Source organism: Lepisosteus platostomus, chromosome 3, assembly GCF_059453375.1.
Source record: "Lepisosteus platostomus isolate fLepPlt1 chromosome 3, fLepPlt1.hap1, whole genome shotgun sequence".
Lineage (NCBI taxonomy): Eukaryota > Metazoa > Chordata > Actinopteri > Semionotiformes > Lepisosteidae > Lepisosteus > Lepisosteus platostomus.
In genome coordinates, this window is record NC_142613.1 from 21531294 (window position 1) to 21544771 (window position 13478).

Genomic DNA, 13478 nt, shown 5'->3' on the forward strand with positions numbered 1-13478 from the left:
CGGGCCCAGGACGTGCATCCTCTATAGTAAGGGATTCATGTTTCGTATAAACATCACCAATGACAGCCATTTCAAAGAGTGGCGTAAGTGTGGCTGTTAAATGGTCATTCTTGGCACTAGCTGGGTTTTAAGGAAAGTTAAAGCCAAAGAGTGTATTTTGTGGCCTCATGACAGATCATACGTAATTAAACAAAAAGCATTACTGTATACCATACTGTAACCTACTGGTAGTGATTTCAGGAAATTCAAACAAATATCGGCACCCATTTGTAAAAATAAAAACCATTAGTAGGTGAAATTAATTTATGGTTGCTCAATAACTAAAAAGTACACCTACTTACTAGAAATAATCAAAGAGCACTCAGCTGTATGTATCAACTGTACCGTCTACATTTTCTTACCTGCTGACCTTACACCAGTTGACTGCACGCACAGCATTATCATGTGCTATAAAACAGTGGTAGGGATATAGAGTGAGACGGTCATTCCCCACACGCACTCTCTGCAGCAGGGATTTAGTAGCCAGATTCCAAAAGGCCACAGAACCTTAATGTAAGAAGACAAAATGCAAAGAAAATGCTCAAATCAAGAATCTGGAGTCAACACAGAATCACAAAAGCCAACAGTTGGAGGCATATGGTAAATTTGTGTGAGAGGTTAACAAAAGTATTCTTCTGCAGTAAAGGCCTTATTAAAGAAAAGAAAACATTTATTTTGTTAATGGTACAAACCATATTTAAATAATCTCTGAATTTAATCTTTACAAATATGATCAAAATGTATGCTATATTATATATACTGTCTGAATTAAGTTCTCAAGTTCCAAGTAAAATTTGATTCTATGGAAGTTTTTTTCAAAAGTATTTTCAACTGATAATATGTCAAATAAGATGGCCCTAAAACTGAGCAGCTAATTCTAATAAAAAAGTTTTCAAAAACATTTTCTTAATAAGGCATGTTTTATGTAATGCCCCTTTTTTGAAAAGAACAAATTATTTTCCTTATGGTGAATTCCTGTTTCTAATGAGGCACAGAGATTCATTCTGATGTTTAAATTTGTCACGATGGAACTGCATTTACAGCCAAAGAGTTGCAATAAATCTAACCTGAAAATGACAGAAACCTTTCTTGCATGAGGGTCTAATACAACAACAGAAACTGTGTCAAGCATGACATGGGTTAATTTCTTCAGTATCACAAAAACACACCTTTACATTGTAGTAGCAGAATTCTAGGAGAATCTAGCTTGTACTAAAGTTTAGAAGAAAAGACTGGAACGCCACTGCTGAGACCATAAGTGAATTTTGAACATAAATATAACATAAATGATTCTGTGGACTTCATAACTGAGTGCATGATTTCTGAGTTCTGAATATGTATTTGATTGGTATAGGTGGGAGCTTGAAATGTATAAATTTAAAACAAAATGTAGGTGAAATCGTAGCAATTACTTAATTAAACACTGTGGACTTTAATTGAGCCTTAATTGGTTTTATGTTGTACCTCCAGGTAACTGTACTACTTTCACCAAGTGATTCAAAAATGGCTCCAGAAGAACATTTTAAGTTGAATATATGTCAAAACACTGCCTTACTAATTCATTCATTGTGATGGTATTGCTACCAATGATAAAAGATACCTGTGCATCAGGCAACATGGTAAGCATGAGAAGTAATGAATAAAGTTATAACATATTTAAATTAAGAATAAATATGTTTTAACAACACTGAAAGTTTAAAAAAATGATGACCATGAGCAAGAGAGGGTAGGTTATCATTAAACTGAAACTCTTGCAGTATTAACAAAAGAGTGCAAAGCTGTTAAGGCCTCTTACACTGACTTTCACTACAGTTTATCTGGGGTTATTTATCCTTGAATTCAATGCATCATGGGGTCAAAACAAAATATCAAATCATTGAGCTCCAACTGCTGTCCTTCCCTGGAGTATACTGGAGTACAAAGCTATTTTATCTCGTCTTCCGTAACGTGAGACATCTTAGAGCCCTGGGAAGCTTTTGTTTACCGAAAATGCTCATTTTTACTCATGAACATCCCTTTCTAGAACAACAAATGTGTGTGTTCAGCACTCTTCTGAATTTGTAAATGATACGCTAATTGAAAATGTCTTTCTTAAATGTAAGGTATTTGTTCAGTTACTTAATTTAGGAAGTATTCTTAACCAACAATGTGTTTTAAAGAGAAATACATACCATCATAGAAGCCAGCCGCCAAGATATTATGGGGTTTCATTGGCAGCCAGTCCAGGCAGAAACACTGACCACAGTGTGAATTACTGCTGGCATGTATGGACCCCACCTTCAAAACAGCAGCACACTGCACCTGCAGAGACAGCAAAAAACAATGGGTTTACCTCAGTCAATTTACCTTAAAAATGTAGTTAAAATAAGCTATGAGAACTAAATAAATGTGTATAATTTTTCAATTTAATTACTTTTTTTATTCTAGTCTTAAAACGTACAGTGGTGTGAAAAAGTGTTTGCCCCCTTCCTGATTTCTTATTTTTTTGCATGTTTGTCACACTGAAATGTTTCAGATCATCAAACAAATTGAAATATTAGACAAAGATAACACAAGTAAACACAAAATGCAGTTTTTAAATGAAGGTTTTTATTATTAAGGGAAAAAAAAATCCAAACCTACATGGCCCTGTATGAAAAAGTGATTGCCCCCTAAACCTAATAACTGGTTGGGCCAACCTTAGCAGTAACAAGTGCAATCAAGCGTTTGTGACAACCGGCAATGAGTCTTTTACAGTGCTGTGGAGGAATTTTGGCCCACTCATCTTTGCAGAATTGTTGTAATTCAGCCACATTGGAGGGTTTTCGAGCCTTAACCGCTTTTTTAAGGTCATGCCACAACATCTCAATCGGATTCAGGTCAGGACTTTGACTAGGCCAATCCAAAGTCTTTATTTTGTTTTTCTTAAGCCATTCAGAGGTGGACTTGCTGGTGTGTTTTGGATCATTGTCCTGCTGGAGAACCCAAGTGCGCTTCAGCTTGAGCTCACGAACAGATGACCGGACATTCTCCTTCAGGATTTTTTGGTAGACAGGAGAATTAATGGTTCCATTTACCACAGCAAGTCTTCCAGGTCGTGAAGCAGCAAAACAGCCCCAGACCATCACACTACCACCACCATATTTTACCGTTGGTATGATGTTCCTTTTCTGAAATGCTGTGTTACTTTTACGCCAGATGTAATGGGACACACACCTTCCAAAAAGTTCAACTTTTGTCTCGTCAGTCCACAGAGTATTTTCCCAAAAGTCTTGGGGATCATCAAGATGTTTTCTGGCAAAACTGAGACGAGCCTTTATGTTCTTTTTGCTCAGCAGTGGTTTTCGTCTTGGAACTCTGCCATGCAGGCCATTTTTGCCCAGTCATGAACACTGACCTTAACTGAGGCAAGTGAAGCCTGCAGTTCTTTGGATGTTGTTGTGGGTTTTTTTCTGACCTCTTGGATGAGTCGTCGCTGCGCTCTTGTGGTAATTTTGGTCGGCTGGCCACTCCTGGGAAGGTTCACCACTGTTCCATGTTTTTCGCCATTTGTGGATAATGGCTCTCACTGTTGTTCGCTGGAGTCCCAAAGCTTTAGAAATGGCTTTATAACCTTTTCCAGACTGATAAATCTCAATTACTCTGTTTCTCATTTGTTCCTGAATTTCTTTGGATCGCAGCATGATGTCTAGCTTTTGAGGAACTTTTGGTCTCCTTCACTTTGTCAGGCAGGTCTTATTTAAGTGATTTCTTGATTGAGAACAGGTGTGGCAGTAATCAGGCCTGGGTGTGGCAAGAGAAATTGAACTCAGTTTTCCAAAGATGTGATAAACCATAGTTGATGTATGTTTTAACGGGGGGGGGGGGGGGCAATCACTTTTTCAAACAGGGCCATGTAGGTTTGGATTTTTTTTTTCCCTTAATAATAAAAACCTTCATTTAAAAACTGCATTTTGTGTTTACTTGTGTTATCTTTGTCTAATATTTCAATTTGTTTGATGATCTGAAACATTTCAGTGTGACAAACATGCAAAAAAAAAGGGGGCAAACACTTTTTCACACCACTGTAGGTTAACCTGAAGAAGGCACATAGGTGTGCCACATAGGCACACCTGAAGAAGGCTCCACGGCCGAAACGTTGTGTTCTCTTTCTTCTTTTTTTCAGCATGGAATAAACCTATTACTTGTTCCCACACATAGGTTATATGCTTTCCAGCAAATATACTTAAAAAAGATAGAAAACAAATAAACTAATTGTGTACACAACAACTTAAGAGCAGCAAGCTGTTTATGTTTCCTTTAGAGTACTATACCAGTGAAATGCACTGAACTGGCAGAAAAATAAGAACCAAATGCAGCCACACAGAAAAGCCTGAAATGAAAAATAAACATGGAAACTGCACAGAAATGCTGGTTGAATGTTTTCTTAATAAAATAAATGACTCACCTGGCATATCATTGGAGCCTGGCTTACAGCTCCTAATAGAAAACAGATTGATATGAATAATTCTTTATTTACAGTTTTATTTTGTTCACTATGGCACATTTTTATTTTTATCTCTAACTTCTTTGGCCGAGGCTTCGATCCCAAGTGACTTACATTTGAATCCATTTATACAGCTGGACATTTTGATGAAGCAATCAGTGTTAGTACTTTGCTCAAGGTTACAATAGCTGTGCCACACCTAGGATTTGAACCCACAACCTTAACGTTTCCGAGTTCAGAGTACTCACACCTTAAAAAAATTAAATATTACCTTTGAACCTATGAAGAATTATTTATATTATGACTATTGCCAGACTATTGACTATTGACTAAAGACATTTCATTGCCAGCAACTACTGCTGCATGCTGTATTGCTGTGCATTTGATAAATAAACTTTGATTTAATTTGCCATATCAGTACCACAGGAGAAAAAAAATAAGTGGGAAGCCTCAACGGTTTAATTAACATATGTTCATCTAAATATAATTTCACTTGCACTGTAATTCCAATTGCATTTAAATTTACCTCATAACTTCTATATTAACAAAATAAGCATATACAATTATAGGATCACCTATAAAATTATTTTTTCTCAGAATGGTGGTGGAAAGAACTTTGCTTTCACCCCGGTATTGTTTTCTGGTTGTACCTTTGCACAGATGAATGTATTGACACTTGGGACAGGAAAAGTTCTAAGCCTTAAGACAGAAAGAAATCTATTTAACAGATAGACAGATTTCAGACAGGTATCTATTTAACCTATTTTAGTTTTATGTATTGTTTAATACCCACAGTAGCCTTCAGGAAGGCAGACAACACTGGTTTGCAACATATAGGTAAATACTGTATAAATTATGTTAATTTCCCAACGAATCACCCAGAATTTAAGCATATGTAGAGACAAGGTAATTCTTCTTATTTAAGTATTGGCTGAACCCCAAGGGGTGAAAATAGAAAAAAAATGATTCACTTACATTTACATACAATGCTTTTAATAATAATGCCTGAAACCCAAAAGAGGCAGAGAACAATATGAAGCCTGTACAAAAATAAACTTGACCTGCTTTTACACATCTATCCTGCATTCTAATGCTTATTCATGTTTTATCAAAAAAATAATCTCTAGCCATCTGTTGGTTTTATCAAGACAGCTTAGAGTACAGATCAAATTAAAATGCTATGCGAGTGCTTTTTGTATTAAAAAGGTAATTCTGAATGACTCACAAATGAGTCACCCACCAAACCTCTATAAAAAAGACTATCTTGCAAAAAGAGAGAGAACTATTTTGTTATTACACCCTACCTTCACCATTCCTTGGAAACAATAGAGGAAACTAAGATGCAAGGAATGATATTTCATTTTTAGGGTATCTAATAGGTATTCAACCTTTTGCATTAGTTATTCTAGTCAGATATATTAGGCCAGTACATAATGAAATTAGTAAACGATCTGCTGTCTGCACATCTCTAACAATCACTCATCTCTTGAGTTTCTATTTGCTATAGTAATCCATACACAATTAAAGATATAATATTGCATATAAGAACAGCTATTGCATATCCTGCTAAGAGCTTCTACATAGTTCTGCAGGAAGCTGCAATAGTGCACTACTTGCTCTCTCACCCTCCTGACGTACTCTCTGCAGTGATCTGGTCGATAACAGTATTACAACGCATGTCCACTACCTCAAGACACATAGGAGACAGCCTGAAATGTAAACCCATCCGATGGGCTGACTAAGCCCTTTCTGACTGACAGCCCCTGGGGACAAGGTGTCAGGTACTAGGCTGAAATTCATAGCTTCAGACACTAACAACTGCGTAGCGATGCATCTTTTTTGTCATTTCAATTATAGATCCTTGTCTGATGGAAACGAGCTAGTAAATTATCTCCATTGAGCAAGGAAAAGTGGGGTTTTTACACATACACATGCACTCTCATACACACAAAATAGGCTTTTTATAATTATCTGAGCAAGACAGACTGGGACCATGATAGAGAGGGTGGAGGTGCTGCTATGTTGTTTAACTCTTTGGCAGCCAGAACAGGGAGATTAAAGACTCTAGAGCACTGTACTACGAGAAGTAATATCTTTAATTGATTAGCTGACTGACAGAATGGATAATTACCGAAGATTTTCTTTAATTCTAAGGATTTCTTGCTTGACCTTTTAATATTTTAACAAAAGTCACATTTTGTAGCCAACATAAAAGGTGACTTCAACATTTTTTTTCAATTACACAACCTACTAATATTAGCAGTTTTATCCGTTATTCTGATTCAAGCACATTAGAGCTACTTTGCATATTAATATCCACTATTTATGTTAGAGTGACTGCATTGTGAACTTCAGGCTAATCTGATGATGATCCATACATCCATTGTACTTCATCCAATTCAGGGTCATGCAGGAGCTAGAGCCTATCCCGGCACAAGGCAGTGGGCACAAGGAAAGGTACACCCTGGAGGGGATGCCAGTCCATCGCAGGACAGATAAAGACACACACCAGGGCCAATTTTTCCAGGAGCCAATTAACCTACTATTGCATCTACAGCCTCTGGGAGGTAACAAACACCTGGAGGAGGGCCATGTGAGCACAGGAAGAACATACAAACACCTCACCGACAGCATCCTAGGTCTGAAATTGAGCCCAGGGCTCCAGTGGTCTACGGCAGCAATGCTAACCACTGTACCACCACGCCGTGATGATTCTTAAAATAAAAACTTGTTTGAACAAATGAATAAATGATGGAGAGGATCTGCAGGAGTCCTTCATGTTATCATTCTTGCATGTGGGTCCAACTTTCAACCAGTTTCAACTTTCCCTGTATCTTCAGTGTTGTTTTCCCTGTATCTTTCTGTTGTCTTATGCCCTCTCTTTGCAAGGACATTTTTCAAGAGTTAGGCCACCATTGTCACCCAGTCTTGCATACGTTTGATGGGTGGAGGGGGCTACACTTCAGTGATCAGCTCCATCTTGGAATTAGTCCAGCATATTTTAATCGCTGTGTAGAACTGTGAACCGTAACTGACATCTTTCATTATAGTGTATTCAAATCACAGCCATACTATGTGTGTGTGGGGTATATGGTAAAGCCTTCATAAAGATGTGAAAAACAACAAGCACTATGACTGCAAAGCAAGCAGTACATCTCTAAAGAGGATAAAAATATAATTTTAAAAAATGATAAAAAGCAGAGCTCATTGACAAGTTGGCATGAGCCAGCATGGTGCTTTTTAAAAGGCTGAAATCAAGCTACATCTGGGAAAATCAACTGTGTAATGCACATGAATAAGAGGCAGTGGAATGAATTCATTTGCTGTGATGATCATCTTTGTCCAGGATAAAAGAAATGCAGTAGCAAAGAAGCTCAACTTAAGATTAGAGAAAAGATTCATGAAATATAGTTAATTCAAGAATTAATTTTGTTCACGTGGTGGGAATAAAACTTTTAGTAAAACGTTTGCTTCTTTATATACATTTCAAACTTCGGAATGTTAAATTTCATGTGTTTATAGATAAGAGAATTAAAGAAAAAAAACAGTGTTTTTCACAATCACAAAAGCAACCTGAAATAGACAAGATTACAGAATATAACCTAACATAACAACAGTTACCCACGGTCACATTGATTGCCAGGTTCCTTTTTAACATTAACTTTAGAATATTATTTATTCAAACAAGTGTAAAATTATATTTTGTAAGAAAAAAATTCTCAATTTAACCAAATTTTGCCATGGTGTGGCTTTTTGTAAGAAACAGTGACTAAAAAAACAATACCAGAAAGGCTAAATGGTTCCCTGAAAATACACACAAATCCCATGAGAGAAAACTGCATGGTAATTTGAAAATAAAGATCCTTAACATTAATTAACCTCTCTGAATCCTTCTTATCTCACACAACAAACACAGCTTTCTAATAACAGTGCAACAGCACCTGACAGTGAATTACGGGGTATTTAAAGACCAGGATCCTGAAGAATGGGGATAAAGTATTTCAATTCAGTTTCAACAAGGGCAATGTAATAGCATTTTCCAACAACTGAAGGCCGCCTGCTTCTTTATTGTCTGATGAAAAGCTTCACTGAAAATAATCAGAATCATACTGCAGGATTCCCTATGTGTTATTGTAACAACAACAATATGTCACACTTTTGTTTTCTTCTTTGCCAGTTATTGATTTCCAGTAAGTCAGTATGAGAAAAGAATAACTACTTTCATTTAAGGCTGAATCTAATGGGGTCATACAATTATATACATTTTCTGGAAACAAATATTGGAATTATAAAGCACAATGCTATTTAACAATCTTCCTCCCATGTACTGACAACCTTAACGATGTGCCAGAGGACACAGATCGAGAGTAAGGGCAAAAGCATTAAGAGTCATAGGAGTTGGACAGCTGAGGATCTAAGAGTCAATGGCTTGGCGAAGGACCAGCAAGTGAGACAGCTATGGACGTGTGGCAAACCTTCTAAACACATTACATTTTAGGCTATTTTCTTCCATCCTTCCATGTTCTAAATGTTTTCTCCAGTACTGTGGGAGAGCCAGAGCCTGTCCTGGCAAAGCAAAGGGCACAAGGCAGGATACACCCTGGATAGGAACACACAGAGACAAACACGCACACACTCCATCAGCCATATCACCCTGCAACTCACAACTGGCAACCCACTGAAGCTAAGCAGGTGTGAGCCTGGTCAGTACCTGGATGGGAGACCTCCTGGGAAAAACTAAGGTTGCTGCTGGAAGAGGTGTTAGTGGGGCCAGCGGGGGGCGCTCACCCTGCGGTCCATGTGGGTCCTAATGCCCCAGTATAGTGATGGGGACACTATACTGTAAACAGGCGCCGTCCTTCGGATGAGACGTAAAACCGAGGTCCTGACTCTCTGTGGTCATTAAAAATCCCAGGGCGCTTCTCGAAAAGAGTAGGGGTGTAACCCCGGTGTCCTGGCCAAATTTCCAATTGGCCCTTACTAATCATGGCCTCCTAATAATCCCCCTCTATGAATTGGCTACATTACTCTGCTCTCCTCCCCACTGATAGCTGATGTGTGGTGAGCGTTCTGGCGCACTATGGCTGCCGTCGCATCATCCAGGTGGATGCTGCACATTGGTGGTGGTGGAGGGGAGTCCCCATTACCTGTAAAGCGCTTTGAGTGGAGTGTCCAGAAAAGCGCTATATAAGTGTAAGCAATTATTATTATTATTACTCACATCAGGGCCAATATTCCCTAGAAGCCAAATAACCTACCAGTATGCCTCTGGACTGGGGGAGGAAAACACGAACGCAGGGAGAACATACCAACTCCAGATAGAAGACACCCCACTGTGCCACTCTGGCCTATTTTCTTTTGTACCCAAAAATTGCACAAAGTGAACTAAAGTATGAGATATCTTTTTCAAACACTGGGTTAAGAAAGTAAAAAGACATTACAAGAATACATAGAGCTACAACTAGGAATCCAAGTACAAAATCAGTATTCAATCACAAGACTTGGACAATTATCTTATGGATAAGCTCCTGAACATTTTGAACCCAAGGCAAGCACTAAACTAGTACTGAGCTAGAGAACAGTAATGGTGTATTTGTGTTGCAAACATTATGATTCCAATAACATTTTTTAAACTTGCTCATTTAAAAATGCAAATGTCTTCAACCTCACAAACATTTGACTATTTGAAAATTTGAGTTTTGAAATAAATGTCTAGATATTAACCTAGAGAAAACTCATGAGCAGTTACTGCAGTATAATGAGGTTTAAAATTGAGAGTGGTTAAAGTGAAAAAATAATCACTATTTTCAAATTTCCCCTTTAACAGGCTTTACGGAGACGTGTCACTTATAATGGACATAAACCAATTAAAATGTGGTAATTGATCTATTGCCTTTACAACAGGGGTCTCTAACACTGGTCCTAGAGAGCCCTAGTTGTTAATCTTACAGATCATCTTAAGTGAACTGTTTTTTATAGATAAATACTTCTAAGCAATGATCAAAGGGATTTCTTGTACTTTGGGACATTCTACATTTTTTCCCACGGACTTTCCAAATGATGCAAAATGTTAAATCAGATGTTTACATAATCACAGTTAAATTGTATCAGTTCTTCAGAATGTCATGGTTTAATGGTTAACCATAAGACCTGCTGGACAGGGGCTTACCCCCTGATTTACGATAAGGCTCTTGTTTACTACAATGCAAGGTTTAGAATGTCATGATTACCTCAGATGTCAAAATGTCTTCAGAAAAGACATTCAGTGCCTTCTCCTGCACTTACATACCCCTTAAGGAAAAGGTCATAATGTATGACAATGTATCTGCATGTTTTTAAAAATGGATTAATAAAATAGTTTTATTTTAATGATGTATAGAAAGTGTGATTTGAGAAAACATTTTCAGTTTTGGTTTGCAAAACACAAAGCATGTTAATTAGAGCCATAGTAAACCATCGTGATCAATGATTATTGTAACAAAAAAATATTCATCGAGCACGTGTATGCAAAAAAACAAGAACGTCCTGCAGGATTGACACCATTCCATTTCACATTTAGTAACAGAAAATTATTAAATGTGAAACATGACAAACTCAATAATTACTTGTCACAGCATTAAAGCAAGGAGTGTGTAACATGTGACTCCAATTTGCAAGTAAGGAATTGCAATGGAGTATCATTTATATCTCTGCTCCCCTACTGAACAAGCGATATCTTGATGGTAACAACTTACACACAAAAACATAATAAGTTCACCACAGAAAGATGTGACTTAAGTGAAAAAACTCACAAGAAACACAAAACCATCCTTTCATGGGAAAGCAATCTATGATTTACAAATCAGTAATGGCAATTTGTGAGAGGCATGTATAAAACCTGCACTGCCACCTTTCTATAGAAAGCCACACTAATAATAGATATTTTGTATTCTGAAAAATAAAAATCTTTGATGTGAAGACAATCAACTCAAGGATAAGATTTTTATTCCTTCCTCCAACAATAATTAATTTCCAGCCTCCCCAGGAAAAGCACACATGAGAAATAATGTCTGTTTAGGATCAGTGACTGCAGTGAACACAGAACATGAAACACAGCAATCACTGTAACAATAGTTGCATAATACTGGAGACGAACAAAATGTAAAGGGCAAATTTACTATTGGCTGCTTGCAGATAATAGAATCTAGGGCACGTTGCATATGTGCCATCTAGGCTCAAAAGCCAGGACAGAAACTAGAGAACCCATCTCAAAAATCTGTTGGGTTTTCCAGCCTTTGTGCAATTTCCAGCCATAGTGGCTGGAAATCATGCTTTGAACACTCCTTCCACCCCTGAGGGGATGAAGCTGTAGTTTTGGACAGCATGGGTAAATGAAACATTGACTTCACAGTACTACTGGGATCTCACACTACAGTGGGCTTAAGTGACATTACTGCAGATTTATATACTAAACTTGGACTGAACATTACTGCAAGAACCCACTTTGGAGTTTGCCAGCCAACAAACCCATATGAAACACAATTTTCACTTGATGAGTAATTTTTCTGCCATTGTGAAGCATTTCCCATTAAAACAGCTGGTGACAGAGATGTCAAATGTGTAGGACCGAGAAAAGATCATCCATACAATTAATATACAATATATGTAAAAACTAAATATATATTACAATAATCCCTCCACAATTGGTTAATTGGTACTTTTGGTTATAAAATATCTTACACCTGAGAAGCAATATCCCACACTGTCAAAAACAATTCAAAGCAATTCAATTCTGGTGAGTCTTCTAGAAATATAATTAGACAACTCAATATCCGAATATGATGGTAACACTAAATTGCTAACCACTACCCTGATAAAAAAGAAAAACAAAAGTAATGTGCAAATCATGAATGTAATGTCAGATCCAAAAATCACTGTTAATATCATTAGAACTAGAAGACCACTGTTTGAAAATTTCCAGGGAACATCTTTATGTTCATGATGTATTACAATTGCTATCTTTGTCTAAAGCTATTTGTAATGCATAAACACAGCCATCTCATGAAACTGACATTAATTTAAATTCCTTGTACTTAGAAAGTGTTTATGAAACAACAGCAACTACTTTATAAGGAACTGGCACGAAGTATAAAACACAAAGAATATAATTATCATACTTATTTGTCCTGGTCCGAAAGAAGTGTTTTTACCCCTTTTAGGAGGTATAAGCTTAACCAAATTACCATGTGTACTAATAGAATTGGTTTTTTACATCTTCCAGTCTGGGTGATGTCACAGACTCTTGGTTAATCCAAACATTAATAACAGAGGCAAGGCAGTGTGAGTGGCTGATTTCCAGGAGTTGGCAGCTCCTGTATCATAGGGCACCATTATTCTTCCCATCAGACTGTCATTGAACCTCAGAAGTAGCTGAATAAAAACCTTACAGCTAACGTAAATCAGGCTAAAGAGTGGGTGAACAGTAAACATTGAAAATGATCAAATCAGATGCTGACTCACAGTGAATGGATAATAAAAATGCTTACAGTATACAGCATAGTTGTAAAGTCTGCATAACTATGGAACAAAATCTTGGAGGAACAAAAAGCAAGATCTCCCAAACTTTGGAACATAACATAGGCGTACAGGGAGACACAGATCCCAAAGTAAACCAGTTGTAGCCAAACCATTCAAACCATTAAGGTGAGCAGCAGCATTCTAAATTGCATTCTGAAATCTAAAAGGACCAGTCCAAGGAACCTAAAACAACAGAGATATGCTTATACGGTGCTTTGAAAAAGTATTCAGACCTTGTTGCTGGATAATAAATGATACACATCCTTTTACAATCAGTATTTTTATTGCAAATTCACATGCTCAACCAGAACATTTTTTAAAGACAAAATTAACTTTTTGTCAGCAGATACCTTAAAAAAAGTGCTTGCATGAGTATTCAGACCCCACGGAAACATAGGGGCATTAACATTTGGTAGAG

The 13478-nt window shown here is 37.2% G+C and overlaps 1 protein-coding gene across 2 annotated transcripts in view; it reads right to left on the reverse strand.

The window, feature by feature from the left end:
* Nucleotides 1–13478, reverse strand: part of gtf3c2 (general transcription factor IIIC, polypeptide 2, beta) — a 51406-nt gene that overhangs the window by 19744 nt on the left and 18184 nt on the right. For both annotated transcript variants that reach the window (XR_015935356.1, XM_088624942.1), the window contains exons 11-13: nucleotides 4466–4497; nucleotides 2211–2340; nucleotides 402–546 (exon numbers count right to left, since the gene is read on the reverse strand). Coding sequence is in view for 1 of the 2 variants with exons in the window: in XM_088624942.1 (XP_088481068.1) it covers nucleotides 402–546; nucleotides 2211–2340; nucleotides 4466–4497 (307 nt within the window). In the remaining variant the exon portion in view is untranslated. The remainder of the gene's footprint in view (nucleotides 1–401; nucleotides 547–2210; nucleotides 2341–4465; nucleotides 4498–13478) is intronic.